At 44.4% G+C, this 16,427-nt stretch overlaps 1 protein-coding gene across 5 annotated transcripts in view; it reads right to left on the bottom strand.

Annotated features, from left to right (window-relative positions):
- Positions 1 to 16,427, bottom strand: part of henmt1 (HEN methyltransferase 1) — an 89,752-nt gene that overhangs the window by 31,812 nt on the left and 41,513 nt on the right. For all 5 annotated transcript variants that reach the window (XM_068036544.1, XM_068036545.1, XM_068036546.1 and 2 more), the window contains 2 exons: positions 8,766 to 8,878; positions 990 to 1,124 (listed from right to left, as the gene is read on the bottom strand). In XM_068036544.1, coding sequence (XP_067892645.1) covers positions 990 to 1,124; positions 8,766 to 8,878 — 248 coding nt within the window. The remainder of the gene's footprint in view (positions 1 to 989; positions 1,125 to 8,765; positions 8,879 to 16,427) is intronic.

Here is a 16,427-nt window from a genome sequence, read left to right as displayed (position 1 = left end):
CCTCCCTGATGTATTGCAATGTCTGCAGCTCTGCCTCCTGCAGAATACTCTGAGCTGAAGCTCCTCAAGCCACAGACACTTACTGCAGATGTGTTTGTCCTGGATTGCCATGGAATCCAGGAGCTCCCACATACTGCAACTGCGACACATCACCTGTCCTGCCATCCTTATTGTGTTAATTAAATTACATTTATTTTTCTTAATTTATAGTTACCCTCTTCACCAAACTTGGCACTCAAGCAGCACTCAGAGACCCCTGAATTTATACTCTTGGAAAAACAATGATGAGTTAGCTTTGCTAGAGCTCTGCTAGAGCTCAGAAATCAGTTTAAGCTAGCTACCACTACTCTGAGAGCTTGTATATCCCTGTTTAAAACTGGAAGAAACTTAACTTGCCTCTTAAATTAAACAGTAATTTTAGTTAATTCCTAAATATAAACAAAAACTAGACTTGAGAGAAATTAACTCTTAAGATCCCATCACTCACCAAACTCCCTTTTTCACACTCTGTGTAATCAAGCAGCACTCAGTGCAGACCAATGAATGTTGAAGGTAGTGAATGGGGTGCCGATTAAGTGCGCTGCTTTGTTTTGGATATGTCAAGCTTCTTGAGTGTTGTTGGAGCTGCCAGTGGAGAGTATTCCATCACACTGACTGTGCCTCGCAGATAGTGGCGAGCTTTGGGGAGTCAGGAGGTTAGTTACTCACCGCAGAATTCCCAGCCTCTGACCTGCTGTTGTAGTTACAGTGTTTATACGGCCGGCCCCGTTAAGTTTCTGGTCAATGATAACCCCCAGGATGTTGATGGTGGGAGTTTCAGTGATGGTAATGCCACTGAAGGGGAGATGGTTAGATCCTCTCTTGTTGGAAATGGTCATTGCCTGGCACTTGTGTGGCACGAATGTCAGCATCCATTTCAGCTGCTAAAAAATTGCACTAGGACCAAGGTTCCCTTGACAATTATTCCCTTTGTTACAATAAATACTTACAATTCAATACAGGAAACAAAATCACAATCCAACATACGAGAGTCCTTCACAGCTGCTGATCCATGGTACAAACTCACTGTTAACATGGAAGCCCTGGGCTGGAGATACTCGCAGGGAAGAGGAGAGAGGCGATACCTGCCAGGTACACAAGTGCAAGCAGAATCCCAGTTATTCATATTTCAGTAGAACAGTGATATCAGTGCAGCAAAAGTAAAATATAATATTCCATTTTTAAACACAAAAGTTCACTCGGTTATTACTAATTAAGCTTTGGAATTTTCTAACCCAGAGAGCTGTGGATGGTCAGTCATTGAGTATATTCAGGACAGAGCTCAATAGATTTTTAGACTCTAAGTGAATCAAGAGACATGGGGAAAGTGGTGTTGAGGTAGCAGATCAGCACTACATAGAAACAGGCTGTTTGGCCCAACCAGTTCATGCTGGCATTTATGCTCCACTTGAGCCTCCTGCCATCTTTCCTCATCTGAATCTATTATCATAACCCTATATTTCCTTCTCCCTCATATGCTTATCTAGCGTCCCCTTAAATACATCTATACTATTCACTTCAACCATTTCCTGTGGTAGCGAGTTCCACATTCTTACCACTCTTTGGGTAAAGAAGTTTCTTCTGAATTCCCTGTTGGATTTCTTGGTGACTATCTTATATTGATAGCCTCTAGTTATGCGCTTCCCCAGAAGAGGAAACATTCTCGCTGCACCCACACTATCAAAACCTTTGATAATTTTAAAGACCTCTATTAGGTCACCCCTCAGCCTTCTTTTTTCAAGAGAAAAGTGACCCATCCTGTCAATCCTTTCCTGCTATTTATACCCAAGCATTTCTGGCATCATCCTTGTAAATCTTCTCTGAACCCTCTCTGGTGCCTCGATAGGTAGTGCAGGAGTCCCCTGTGGCCATTCCCCTCTCAAAAAGATACAGCGCTTTGGATACTGTTGGGGGGATGGCCTCCCAGGTGAAAGCAGGAACAGCCAAGTTCGTGGCACCAGGGATGGCTCAGCTGCACAGCAGGGAAGGAAAAGGAGTGGAAGAGCTAAAGTGATAGGGGATTCTATCATAAGGGGTACAGATAGGTGTTTCTGTGACCGCAAACGTGACACCAGGATGGTATGTTGCCTCCCTGGTGCTAGGGTCAAGGATGTCACAGAGTGGCTGCAGGACATTCTGAAGGGGGAAGGGGAACAGTCAGAGGTCGTGGTACACATTGGTACCAATGACATACGTAAAAAGAGGGAGGAGGTCCTGCAACAAGAATTTAGGGAGCTAGGTTGCAGATTAAAAAGCAGGACCTCAAAGGTTGTAATCGCTGGATTACTCCTGACGCCACGTGCTAGTGAGTATAGGAATAGGAGGATAGAGCAGATGAATGCGTGGCTGAAGAGATGCAGGAGGGAGGGCTTTAGTTTCCTGGATCACTGGGTCTGTTTCTGGCAAAGGTGGGACCTGTACAAGTTGGACGGGTTGCACCTGAACAGGTACAGGACCAACATCCTTGCTGGGAGGTTTGCCAGTGCTGTTGGGTGGGGAGGGGTTAAACTAATTTGGCAGGGGAATGGGATACAGAGTGGAGATACAGTCGGGGGTGATGCTCAGTCAAATAGAGAAGAGAAACTGAGTCGGTCTGGAATGCAGAGCAAATATAGACCTGTTAAGGCACAAGGGAAAAATGCAAGGCTGGATTGCATCTATTTTAATGCAAGGAGGCTCACTGGTAAAACAGATGAATTGAGGGCGTTGATTAGCACATGGGATTATGATATTGTTGCTATCACAGAGACATGGGTGAGGGAGGAGCAGGACTGGCTGCTCAATATTCCAGGGTATAGAATCTTCAGGCATGACAGGGGAGGGGATAAAAGAGGAGGTGGCATTGCACTGTTGATCAAGGAGTCAATTAACTGCAGTAAGGAGGGATGATATCTTAGAAGCTTCTTTAAATGAGGCCACATGGGTAGAACTTAAAAACAAAAAGGGGGCAATCACTTGGCCGGGAGTGTACTACAGGCCTCCAAACAAACAGGGAGAGATAGAGCAGCACGTATGTAGGCAAATCTCAGAGAGGTGTAAAAATGATAGGGTAATAATAGTAGGGGATTTCAACTTAAACCTAATATTAACTGGGATAGTCTTAGTATAAAAGGCTTAAAGGGGGTGGAATTCTTAAAATGCATCCAGGAGAGCTTTTTGAGCCAGTACAGAGAAAGTCCTACAAGAGAAGGGGCAGTACTGGACCTGATCCTAAGGAGCAGCTACTTGTAGGAAAGTCTACATCAGACCAGTGGGAGTCATTCAAAGAAAAAATAGTGAGTCCAAAGGACTGTCACTGACCTCATCTCCTCTGGAGATCTTCCCTCTACGGCTTCCAACCTCATAGTCCCACAACCCCGGACAGCCTGCTTCTACCTCCTTCCCAAAATCCACAAAAGGGACTGTCCCGGCAGACCCATTGTGTCAGCCTGCTCCTGCCCCACTGAACTTATTTCTTCCTATCTGGACTCTATCTTTTCTCCGCTGGTCCAGTCTCTTCCCACCTACATCCGTGACTCTTCTGACGCCCTACGTCATTTTGACAATTTCCAGTTTCCTGGTCCCAACCGCCTCCTCTTCACTATGGACGTCCAATCGCTCTACACCTCCATCCCCCACCAGGATGGTTTGAGGGCTCTCCGCTTCTTCCTGGAACGGAAGCCCAACCAGTCCCCATCCACCGCCACCCTCCTCCGCCTGGCTGAACTTGTTCTCACATTGAACAACTTCTCCTTCAACTCCATGCACTTCCTTCAAGTAAAAGGTGTCGCTATGGGTACCCGCATGGGTCCTAGTTATGCCTGTCTTTTTGTGGGATATGTCGAGCATTCTTTGTTCCAGTCCTACTCAGGCCCCCTCCCCCAACTCTTTTTCCGGTACATTGATGACTATATCGGTGCCGTTTCCTGCTCCCGCCCCGAACTAGAAAACGTTATCAACTTTGCTTCCAATTTCCAACCTTCTCTCATCTTTACATGGTCCATCTCTGACACTTCCCTTCCCTTCCTCGACTTCTCTGTCTCCATCTCTGGGGATAGGTTGTCTACCAATATCCATTATAAGCCCACCGACTCCCACAGCTACCTCGACTACACTTCTTCACACCCTACCTCCTGTAAGGACTCCATTCCATTCTCCCAGTTTCTCCGTCTCCGACGCATCTGCTCTGATGATGCTACCTTCCATGACGGTGCTTCTGATATGACCTCCTTTTTCCTCAACCGAGGATTTCCCCCCACTGTGGTTGACAGGGCCCTCAACCGTGTCCGACCCATTCCCCGCACCTCTACCCTCACCCCTTCCCCTCCCTCCCAGAACCGTGACAGGGTTCCCCTTGTCCTCACTTTTCATCCCACCAGCCTCCATATCCAAAGGATCATCCTCCGCCATTTTCGCCACCTCCAGCGTGATGCCACTACCAGTCGCATCTTCCCCTCCCTTCCCCTGTCAGCATTCCGAAGGGATCGTTCCCTCCGCGACCCCCTGGTCCACTCCTCCATTACCCCCACCACCTCGTCCCCGTCCCAGGGCACCTTCCCCTGCAATCGCAGGTGTAATACCTGCCCATTTACCTCCTCTCTCCTCACTATCCCAGGCCCCAAACACTCCTTTCAGGTGAAGCAGCGATTTACTTGTACTTCTTTCAATGTAGTATACTGTATTCGCTGCTCACAGTGTGGTCTCCTCGACATTGGGGAGACCAAGCGCAGACTGGGTGACCGCTTTGCGGAACATCTCCGCTCAGTCCGCAAGCAGGACCCTGAGCTTCCGGTTGCTTGCCATTTCAACACTCCCCCCTGCTCTCATGCTCACATCTCTGTCCTGGGATTGCTGCAGTGTTCCAGTGAACATCAACGCAAGCTCGAGGAACAGCATCTCATCTACTGATTAGGCACACTACAGCCTGCCGGACTGAACATTGAGTTCAATAATTTCAGAGCATGACAGCCCCCCATTTTACTTTCATTTTTAGTTATATTTTCTTCCTTTTTTTTTTACATTCCTTTTTACATTTTTTACAATCTTTTTTTGCATTTATTTCATTTCATCTTAGTTTGTTCAGTTTGCTTACCCACTGTTTTTTTCAGGTTGTTTTTCTTCAGGTTTGCACTTGCTGCTGTTCAATATTCAGTGTATTCACACCTAATCTTTACTAATGCTTTGTCTTTCAACACACCATTAACATATTGTTTGCCTTTGCTCCATGACCTTTTGGTCAGCTATGTGGCCTGGTCCAATCTGCACCTTCTCCTTTGTTATCTCTTGCCCCAGCCCCACCTCACTTGTTTATAATCTGTGACTTTTCTAATATTTGTCAGTTCCGAAGAAGGGTCACTGACCCGAAACGTTAACTCTGCTTCTCTTTCCACAGATGCTGCCAGACCTGCTGAGTGACTCCAGCATTTCTTGTTTTTGTAAAAAATAGTGAGGGTTCAGAGCCAACATGGACCTGTTAAGGTGAAGGGTAGGACCAAAAAGTCCAGGTAACCCTGCATGTCAAGCGATATAGAGAATTCGATCAGCAAAAAAAAGGACTCTTATGGCAGATTCAGAGCGCTGAAAACAGTGGAGGCACTAGAGGAGTATAGAAAGTGTAGAGGGGGTACTAAAAAAAGTAATCAGGAGAGTCAAGAGGAGACATGTAAAAACACTGGCGGGCACGATAAAGAAAAATCCTAAGGCGTTTTATAAGTATATTAAGGGCAAGAGGAAAACAAGGTAAAGAGTGGGGCCCATTAGGGACCAAAGTGGCAGTCTGTGTATGGAGCCGGAGGACATAGGTGGGGTTTTAAATGATTAATTTGCATCTGTGTTCACTATGGAGTACAATGTAGGTGTAGCTATCAGAGAGGGGGAGTGTGATATACTTGAACATGTTAGCATTGAAAGGGAGGAAGGATTAGCTGTTTTAGCAGGCTTAAAAGTGGATAAATCCCCAGCCCCAGATGAGATACATCCCAGGCTGTTATGTGAGGAAAAGGAGGAGATAGCAGGGGCTCTGACACAAATTTTCAAATCCTCTCTGGCCACAGGAGAGATACCAGAGGACTGGAGGACAGCGAATGTGATGCCATTATTCAAGAAGGGTAGCAGGGATAAACCAGGTAATTACAGGCCGGTGAGTCTAACATCAGTGGTTGGGAAAATATTGGCAAAAATTCTGAGGGCAGGATTAATCTCCACTTGGAGAGGCAGGGATTAATCAGGGATACTCAGCATGGCTTTGTCAGGGGGAGATTTTGTCGAACTAACTTGATTGACTTTTTCGAGGAGGTGACTAGATGTGTAGATGAGGGCAAAGCAGTTGATGTAGTCGACATGGACTTCAATAAGGCTTTTGATAAGGTCTTGTATGGGAGATTGGTTAAGAAGGTAAGAGCCCATGGGATCCAGGGCAAGTTGGCAAAGTGGATCCAAAATTGGCTTAGTGGCAGGAGGCAGAGGGGGATGATCGAGGGCTGTTTTTGCAAGTGGAAGTCTGTGACCAGTGGTGTACCGCAGGGATCGGTGCTGGGACCCTTGCTGTTTGTAGAGCACATTAATGATTTAGACGTGAATTTAGGAGGTATGATAAGTAAGTTTGCAGATGACAAAAATTGGTGGTGTCCTAAATAGTGAGGAGGAAAGCCTTAGATTACAGGACGATAGAGATGGGCTGGTAAGATGGGTAGAGCAGTGGCAAATGGAATTTAATCCTGATAAGTGTGAGGTGATGCATTTTGGGAAGACTAAACAGGCAAGGGAATATACAATGGATGGTCGGACCCTAGGAAGTACAGAAGGTCAGAGGGATCTTGGTGTACTTGTCCATAGATCACTGAAGGCAGCAGCACAGGTAGAAAAGGTGGTTAGGAAGGCATATGAGATACTTGCCTTTATTCGCCGAGGCATAGAATATAAGGGCAGGGAGGTTATGATGGAGCTTATAAAACACTAGTTAGGCCACAGCTGGAGTACTGTGTACAGTTCTGGGCACCACACTATAGGAAGGATGTGATTGCAATGGAGAGGGTGCAGAGGAGATTCACCAGGATGTTGCCTGGACTGGAGCATTTCAGCTATGGAGAGAGTCTGAAAAGGCTAGGGTTGTTTTCCTTGGAACAGAGAAGGCTGAGGGGGGACATGATTGAGGTATACAAAATTATAAGGGACATTAATAGGTTACATAGGAAGAAACTTTTTCCGTTGGCGGAGGTGTCAATAACCAGGGGCATCGATTTAAGGTAAGGGGCACGAGGTTTAGAAGGGATTTGAGGAAAACTTTTTTTCACCCAGAGGGTGGCTGGAATCTGGAACGCACTGCCTGAGTAGAGGCAGGAACCCTCACAACATTTGAGAAGTATTTAGATGAGCACTTGAAATGCCATAGCATACAAGGCTACGGGCCAAGTGCTGGAATAGTTAGGTGCTTGATGGCCGGCACGGACACGATGGGTTAAAGGACCTGTTTCTGTGCTGTATAATACTATTACTCTGTATCCTCTGAGTGTGGTCTAACCAAGGTTCAATACAGGTTTAGCATAACCTCCTTACTTTTCAATTCTATCCCTCTAGAAATAAAGCCTAGTGCTCAGTTTGCTTTATTTATAGCCTTGCTAACCTGTGATACAACCTTTAGTGATTGGTGTATTTGTATTCTGACATCCCTTTGTTCCTCTACCCCACCTACACTTGCACGTTCCAAATAATGTGACCTCCCTATTCTTCCTACTAAAATGTACTACCTCACATTTATCCATGTTGAACTTCATTTGCCAATTATTTGCCAATTCTGCAAGTTTATTTATGTTCCTGTGTAATATATTGCAGTCCTCCTCAGTATTGACTATCTTCCCCACTTGGGTGTCATCCAAAAATTTAGAAATTGTATTTTTGCTTTCAAAGTCCAAATCGTTAACGTAAATTGCGAATGGCAGTGATCCCAGTACTGATCCTTTTGGAACACCATTTCCCACCGTCTGCCACTCTGAATAACTACCCTTTACTCCCAGTCTCTGCTTTTGGTCTTGAAGCCAGCTAGCAATCCATTCTGCCACTTGTCCAGACTCCACATTCTCTGACCTTATTCATTAGTCTATTACGGGACACTTTATGGGCCTTTTGAAAATCCAGATAAATTACATCTTCTGTATTACATTGTCTACTTTCTGTTATCTCCTCAAAAAATTCAATAAGGTTGGTAAAGCAAGATTTACACTTTTGAAATCTGTGCTGACTATTCATTATTATATTTGATCTTACTGAATGGCGGAGCAGGCTCTAGGGGTTGTATGGCCTACTCCTACTACTATTTCTTATGAAGGAAGAATTCTCCTGAAAAATTAATGTTCAGTAACATTATTTTATGAAACCAGTGTCATAATTTGAAGGAAAGATAAAGAAATTCAGTCGCAAAGGTATGTAGGATGTTAAACTCTAAGATACTGTCAGCAGGAAAGAAGTCTGGATCCCAAGAATACAACTGTTACCTATCTGGAATATTCAAATAATAAATAGTTATATCAAGATTGTTGAGTCAGATCGAGGTCTTTTTCATCATTATGACACAGGACTCATTCTTTACTATTTCCTACAGGGTTGCTAATTTCATAAATCATTCACTAAAACTTCTCCTTTAAGCAACGTGCAGAGATCAAGTCTAAGAAGGTAGAAAAAGGGAATTAACACAATAACTGCCCTAACGCTGCTAGAAATTTTTCGATAAGCATTAATCAAAAGGACATTACATTTTTTCCTTCAACAGTTCCAAGTTTGTATCCACTCCAACAAGAACTTCAATGCAGCTGCAGAATTTTAAGCGCGACAGCAGTGTGCATTCAGCACATCCCAAATCTGCTACCTGAAAATAATAAATAAGCAGTTTATTAATTAACTGCCCATTATTGGGCATTACACAGGACTAGCAAACTGTTAGATCAACCATTTCACCCAAACACACTAAGAGGCAAAATTAGCTCTCTTCTCATATTTGTTTTGCTACATTAGAGGTGCTATATAAATGCAAGTTGGTTTTGTTAGAGGTGCTTTTTTATTCTTTCATGGGATGTGGGCATCGCTGGCAAGGCCATCATTTGTTGCCCATCCCTAATTGCCCTTGAGAAGGTGGTAGCGAGTTGTTGTTGTTACAGGTGCTATGTAAATACAAGTTGTTGTTACAGGTACTCTTTAAATGCCAGTTGTTGTTGTTACAGGTGCTATATGCATACAAGTTGTTGTTACAGGTGCTATATAAATGCAACTGTTTGGGTCTGTCTCAGGGCCTGTCTATATTTCTCTCTCAGCTGTTACACACTGGAAGAGGGAGACAAGGCTTGCATAGCAAAAAATACAAAAACAGACTGTAAAAGCTTCGACAGGTATGTAAAAAGGAAACGTTTGGCTAAGAAAAATGTCGGTCCATTACAGGCAGAGTCAGGAGAATTTATAGTGGGGAATAGAGAAATGGCAGAGAAGCTAAATGATTACTGTGTGTCTGTCTTCACTGAGGAAGATACAAGAAATCACCCAGAATTAGAGATCCAAGGGATTAGAGGAAATGAGGAATTGAGGAAATTAGTATCAGTAGAAGGTTGTATTGGAGAAATTAATGGGATTGAAGGTTGATAAGTCCCCAGGACCTGACATTATATATCCCAGAAAGTTGAAAGAGGTAGCTACGGAGATGGTGGATGCATTGGTGATAATCTTCCAAAATTCTATAGTTTCTGGAGCAGTTCCTGCAGATTGGAAAGTCACAAATGTCACCCCACTATTTGAAACTGAATTAAGTCATATAGCCCAGAAGGTAAAAAGTTCAAACCCAATTCTGCTAAATGAGCTCAAGTTAGCCAAGGCAGCATTCAGGGAAAACGCAAGGGATTGGTATTAATTGGACAGCTAGCACGAGCACAATGAACTGAATGCTCTCCTTCTGTGCTGCATCATTCTGTGATAATTGACAGCAAGAAATGAGAAAAAGCTTCCACTCCTCAATGCTATCTCAGGGTCTCTGCTGGAAAGCACGAGTGTATTGTGGATCAGTCTTTTGTGACTGAAACAGCCAACAACACACTGCTGCATTCACTCGAATGATCATAAAGCAAGAAAGGGACAAACCAGGTAACTGGCAACCAGTCAGACGAATATGAAGCAGAAAAGTTTCTAGAGCCCAAATTATGTTACAAAATGAATACTCACCTGAAAAGATAAGAGTTCATTAGGAGAGCCATCAGGGATTTATAAAAGCAAAGCCTTGTCTGACAAATTTTAGAAAGTCCATGCAGGAAATAATGCTGAATATTGTAGTGAATGTTGTGTATATGGGTTTTCAAAAGGTGATCATAAGATCATAAGAACTAGGAGCAGGAGTAGGCCGCCCGGCCCCTCGAGCCTGCTCCGCCATTCAATAAGATCATGGCTGATCTTTTCGTGGACTCAGATCCACTTACCCGCGCTCTCAACGTATCCCTTAATTCCTTTATTGTTCAAAAAGATATCTACCTTAGCTTTAAAAACGTTTACTGAAGAAGCGTCAACTACTTCACTGGGCAAGGAATTCCATAGATTAACAACCCTCTGGGTGAAGAAGTTCCTTCTTAATTCAGTCCTAAATCTGCTCCCTCTAATCTTGAGGCTATGCCCTCTTGTCCTAGCTTCACCTGCCAGTGGAAACATCCTCTCTACTTGTATCTTATCTATTCCCTTCATAATTGTATATGTTTCTATAAGATCCCCCCTCATTCTTCTGAATTCCAATGAATATAATCCCAATCTACTCAGTCTCTCCTCATAAACCAACCCCCTCAACTCCGGAATCAACCTAGTGAACCTCCTCTGCACCCTCTCCAGTGCCAGTACATCCTTTCTCAAGTAAGGAGACCAAAACTGCACACAGTACTCCAGGTGCGGCCTCACCAGTACCTTATACAGCTGCAACATAACCTCTCTGCTTTTAAACTCAATCCCTTTAGCAATGGAGGACAAAATTCCATTTGCCTTCCTAATTACTTGCTGTACCTGCAGACCAACCTTCTGTGATTCATGCACAAGGACACCCAGGTCCCTCTGCATAGCAGCATGCTGCAACTTTTTACCATTCAAGTAATAATCCTTTTTACTGTTACTCCTACCGAAATGAATGACTTCACATTTATTAACATTGTATTCCATCTGCCAGACCTTTGCCCACTCACTCAATGTATCTATGTTCCTCTGCAAAGTTTCACAGTCATCTGCACACTTTGCTCTGCCACTCATCTTAGTGTCATCTGCAAACTTTGACACCCTACACGTGGTCCCCAACTCCAAATCATCTATATAAATTGTAAATAATTGCGGTCCCAACACCGATCCCTGAGGCACACCACTAGTGACTGACTGCCAACCAGAATAGCACTCATTTATCCCCACTCTCTGCTTCCTGTTAGTCAACCAATCCTCTATCCATGCTAATACTTTACCCCCAACGCCATGCATCCTTATCTTATGCAGCAGCCTCTTGTGCGGCACCTTGTCAAAGGCCTTTTGGAAATCTAGGTACACCACATCCACTGGGTCCCCATTGTCCACCTTGCTCATAATGTCATCATCGAATTCCAAAAGATTTGTCAAGCATGACCTGCCCTTCATGAACCCATGCTGCGTCTGCCCAACGGGACAATTTCTATCGAGATGCCCTGCTATTTCTTCCTTGATAATAGACTCAAGCATCTTCCCCACTACAGAGGTTAAGCTAATCAGTCTATAATACCCCATCTTTTGTCTACCTCCCTTTTTAAACAGTGGCATCACATCTGCTGTTTTCCAATCTGCTGGGACTACCCCAGAGTCCAGCGAATTTTGGGAAACTACCGCCAGTGCACCTGCTATTTCTCCCGCCATCTCTTTTAGTACCCTGGGATGCATTCCATCAGGGCCAGGAAACTTATCAATTCTTAGCTCCATTAGCTTGCCCAACACTACCACTTCCGTAATAATGATTGTTTCCAGGTCCTCACCTACGTTCGTCTCTTTGTCAATTACTGGCATGTTATTAATGTCCTCCACTGTGAAGACCAATACAAAATACCTGTTCAATGTCTCGGCCATTTCATCATATCCCATAACTAAATTCCCCTTCTCATCCTCTAAAGGACCAACGTTTACTTTAGCCACTCTTTTTCATTTTATATATTTATAGAAACTTTTGCTATCTGTCTTTATATTCTGTGCTAGTTTTTTCTCATGTTCTATCTTACTTTTCTTTATAGCTCTTTTTGTGGCTTTCTGTTGACCTTTAAAGTTTTCCCAATCTTCTAGTTTCATACTGTTTTTGGCCACTTTGTATGCTTTCTCTTTCAATTTGATAGCCTCCCTAATTTCCTTAGACACCCAAGGCAGATTACCGCTTTTCTTCCAGTCCTTCCTTTTCACTGGAATATACTTTTGCTGAGCACTTTGAAAAATTGCTTTGAAAGTCCTCCACTGCTCGTCAACTGTCGCACCATAAAATCTTTGTTTCCAGTCTACTTTAGCCAAGTCCTCCCTCATTCTATTGTAGTCCCCCTTGTTCAAGTGCAGGGCCCTGGTATTGGATTTTATCTTCACACTCTCCATCTATATTCTAAATTCAACCATACTGTGATCACTCCTTCCAAGAAGATCCCTAACTATGAGGTCATTAATTATTCCTGTCTCATTACACAGGACTAGATCTAGGATAGCTTGCTCCCTCGTCGGTTCCATTACATACTGTTCAAGAAAACTATCACGGATACACTCAACGAACTCCTCCTCAAGGCTACCCTGACTGAGCTGGTTCGACCAATCTACATGTAGATTAAAATCCCCCATGATAATTGCCGTACCATTTTTACAGGCATTAGTTATTTCTTTGTTTATTGCCCGCCCCAATGTGATGTTATTATTTGGTGGCCTATAGACTATGCCTATCAATGACTTTTTCTTCTTAGAGTTTCTAATTTCCACCCAAATGGATTCAACCTCATTTTCCATAGAACCTATATCATCTCTCAGCACCGCCCTGTCGTCGTCCTTGAATATCAGAGCTACACCACCTCCCTTACCTTCCTGTCTGTCCTTCCGAATAGTCTGGTACCCCTGGATATTTAACTCCCAGTCGTGACCAACCTGTAACCATGTCTCCATAATGGCTACCAAATCATATTCATTCGTGATGATTTGTGCCATTAACTCATCAACCTTGTTACGAATGCTACGAGCATTCAGGTAAAGTGCCTTTATGCTAGCTTTCTTACCCTCATGATTTCCAACATCTCGAATAATAACTCCCGAGTTATCCTTCCTTTCTGCTTCTTTCATAGTCTGCCTTGAACTTAAACCCTCCTGCACACGTTAACCTGCTGCTTACCTTTTTATTTACCATCATACTCCCTGTCGTTTTCCCTTTCCCTTCCCCCCGACTCACTAGTTTAAAGTCCTAGAGACCACCCTATTCATCCGTTTCACGAGAACACTGGTTCCAGATTGGTTCAGGTGGAGACCGTCCCATCGGTACAGATCCCCCCGGTTCCAAAACTGATGCCAATAATAGGAGCCTTGTTGATAAAAATATAGCTCTTGGTATTAAAGGGAATGCATCTGCATCGAGCAGTTGATTAAAGATCAGTGAAAGAAAGCAGTGGTTAACAGATGGTTCAGGAATCGTCTTCTTCGCAACACCCTGGTCCATGCCGCAATCATCTCGAACAGCCCCTCCCCTACTCAAGGCACCTTCCGTGCAAGTGCAGGAGATGCAACACCTGCTTTTTTACCTGTTCCTTTCTCGCAGCTGAAACAGTGATTTTGTTTTTATTCATCCATGGAATGTCAGTGTCGCAGGCTAGGCCAGCATCTGTTGCCTATCCCGAATTGTCCTTGAGAAGGTGGTGGTGAGCTGCCTTCTTAAACCCGTCGTCCATCTGGTGTGGGTGCACCCGCAATACTGTTGGGGAGCGAGTTCCAGGATGTTGACCCAGCAACAGTGAAGGAACGGTGATATAGTTCCAAGTCAGGATGGTGCGTGACGTGGAGGGGAACTTGTAGGTGGTGGTGTTCCCATGCATCTGTTGCCCTTGTCTTTCTAGGTCGAAGGAGGTGTGGCAAGTTGAAGTGCATCTTGTAGATGGTACACACTGCTGCCACTGTGCATCGGTGGTGGAGGGAGTGAATGTTGAAGGTGGTGGATGGAGTGCCAATCAAGTGGGCTGCTTTGTCCTGGATGTTGTCGAGCTTCTTGAGTGTTGTTGGAGCTGCACTCATCCAGGCAAGTGGAGAGTATTCCATCACACCCCTGACTTGTGCCTTTTAGATGGTGGACAGGCTTTTGGGAGTCAGGAGGTGAGTGACTTGCCAGAATTCCTAGCCTCTGACCTGATCCTGTGTCTACACTATGTACATACGGACATACAAATTAGGAGCAGATTGCAGGCCATTCAGCCCCTCGAGCCTGCTCCGCCATTCAATAAGATCACGGCTGATCTGTATGTGTTCCGAATTCCACACCCCCATCTACCCGATAACCTTTGATTCCCTTGCCTAACAAGAATCTATCTACCTCCGCCTTAGAAATATTCAATGACCGTCTCCACCACCTTCCGAGACAGAGAGTTCCAAAGTCGCACAACCCTCAGAGAAAAAAATTCTCCTCATCTCTGTCCTAAAAGGGCGACCCCCAATTTTAAAACAGTGCCCCCTAGTTCTGGACTCACCCACAAGAGGAAACATCCTTTCCACACCCACCTTGTCCAGACCATTCAGGATCTTATTAACTTCAATCAAGTCTCCCCTCACTTTTCTAAACTCCAGTGAAAACCAGCCCAGTCTGTCCAAACTTTCCTCATAAGACAACCCACTCATTCCAGGTATCAATCTAGTAAACCTCCTCTGGACTGCCTCCAAAACATTTACATCCTTCCTTAAATAAGGAGACCAAAACTGCACACAGTATTCGAGATGTGGTCTCAACAATGCCCTGTGTAACTGAAGCATAACATCCTTATTTTTATTTTCAATTCCTCTCGTAATAAAGGATAGCACTCCATTACCTGCTGAGTGAATCCAGCATTTCTTGTTTTTGTTGTAGCACTCCATGAGCCTTCTTTATGACTTGCTGTACCTGCATAGTAACTTTTTGTGACTCCTGCACTAAAACAGCTAGATCCCTCTGCACCTTGGAATTCTGCAGTTGTCCTCCATTTAAGTAATACTCTGCTTTTTTATTCTTCCTGCCAAAGTGAACAACTTCACATTTTCCCACATTATCCTCCATCTGCCAGACGTTTTGCCCACTCACTCAACCTATCTATATAGGTCTGTAACCTCCTCATGTCCTCTTCACAACATACTTTCCTACCTATCTTTGTGTCATCTGAAAATTTAGCTACAAAGAACAAAGAAAATTACAGGACAGGAACAGGCCCTTCGGCCCTCCAAGCCTACGCCGATCCAAATCCTCTATCTAAACCTGTCGCCTATTTTCTAAGGGTCTGTATCTCTTTACTTCCTGCCCATTCATGTATCTGTCTAGATACATCTTAAAAGACGCTATCGTGCCTGCGTCTACCACCTCCGCTGGTAATGCGTTCCATGCACCCACCACCCTCTGCGTAAAGAACTTTCCACGCATATCCCCCCTAAACTTTTCCCCTTTCACTTTGAACTCGTGTCCCCTTGTAATTGAATCCCCCACTCTGGGAAAAAGCTTCTTGCTATCCACCCTGTTTATACCCCTCATGATTTTGTACACCTCAATCAGGTCCCCCCTCAACCTCCGTCTTTCTAATGAAAATAATCCTAATCTATTCAACCTCACTTCATAGCTAGCGCCCTCCATACCAGGCAACATCCTGGTGAACCTCCTTTGCACCCTCTCCAAAGCATCCACATCCTTTTGGTAATGTGGCGACCAGAACTGCACGCAGTATTCCAAATGTGGCCGAACCAAAGTCCTATACAACTGTAACATGACCTGCCAACTCTTGTACTCAATACCCCGTCCGATGAAGGAAAGCATGCCGTATGCCTTCTTGACCACTCTATTGACCTGCGTTGCCACCTTCAGGGAACAATGGACCTGAACACCCAAACAGCACTGAGTAATGATCAGATCATCGTTCAGAATTAGAACATTACAGCGCAGTACAGGCCCTTCGGCCCTCGATGTTGCGCCGACCTGTGAAACCATCTGACCTACACTATTCCATTTTCATCTATATGTCTATCCAATGACCACTTAAATGCCCTTAAAGTTGGCGAGTCTACCACTGTTGCAGGCAGGGCGTTCCACGCCCTTACTACTCTCTGAGTAAAGAAAGTACCTCTAACATCTGTCCTATATCTATCACCCCTCAACTTAAAGCTATGTCCCCTCGTGTTTGCCATCACCATCCGAGGAAAAAGACTCTCACTAT

Source organism: Heterodontus francisci, chromosome 8 (genome assembly GCF_036365525.1).
Source record: "Heterodontus francisci isolate sHetFra1 chromosome 8, sHetFra1.hap1, whole genome shotgun sequence".
Taxonomy (NCBI): domain Eukaryota; kingdom Metazoa; phylum Chordata; class Chondrichthyes; order Heterodontiformes; family Heterodontidae; genus Heterodontus; species Heterodontus francisci.
The sequence above is the reverse complement of the archived record's forward strand: the minus strand, read 5'-3'. Positions and strand labels throughout refer to the sequence as shown.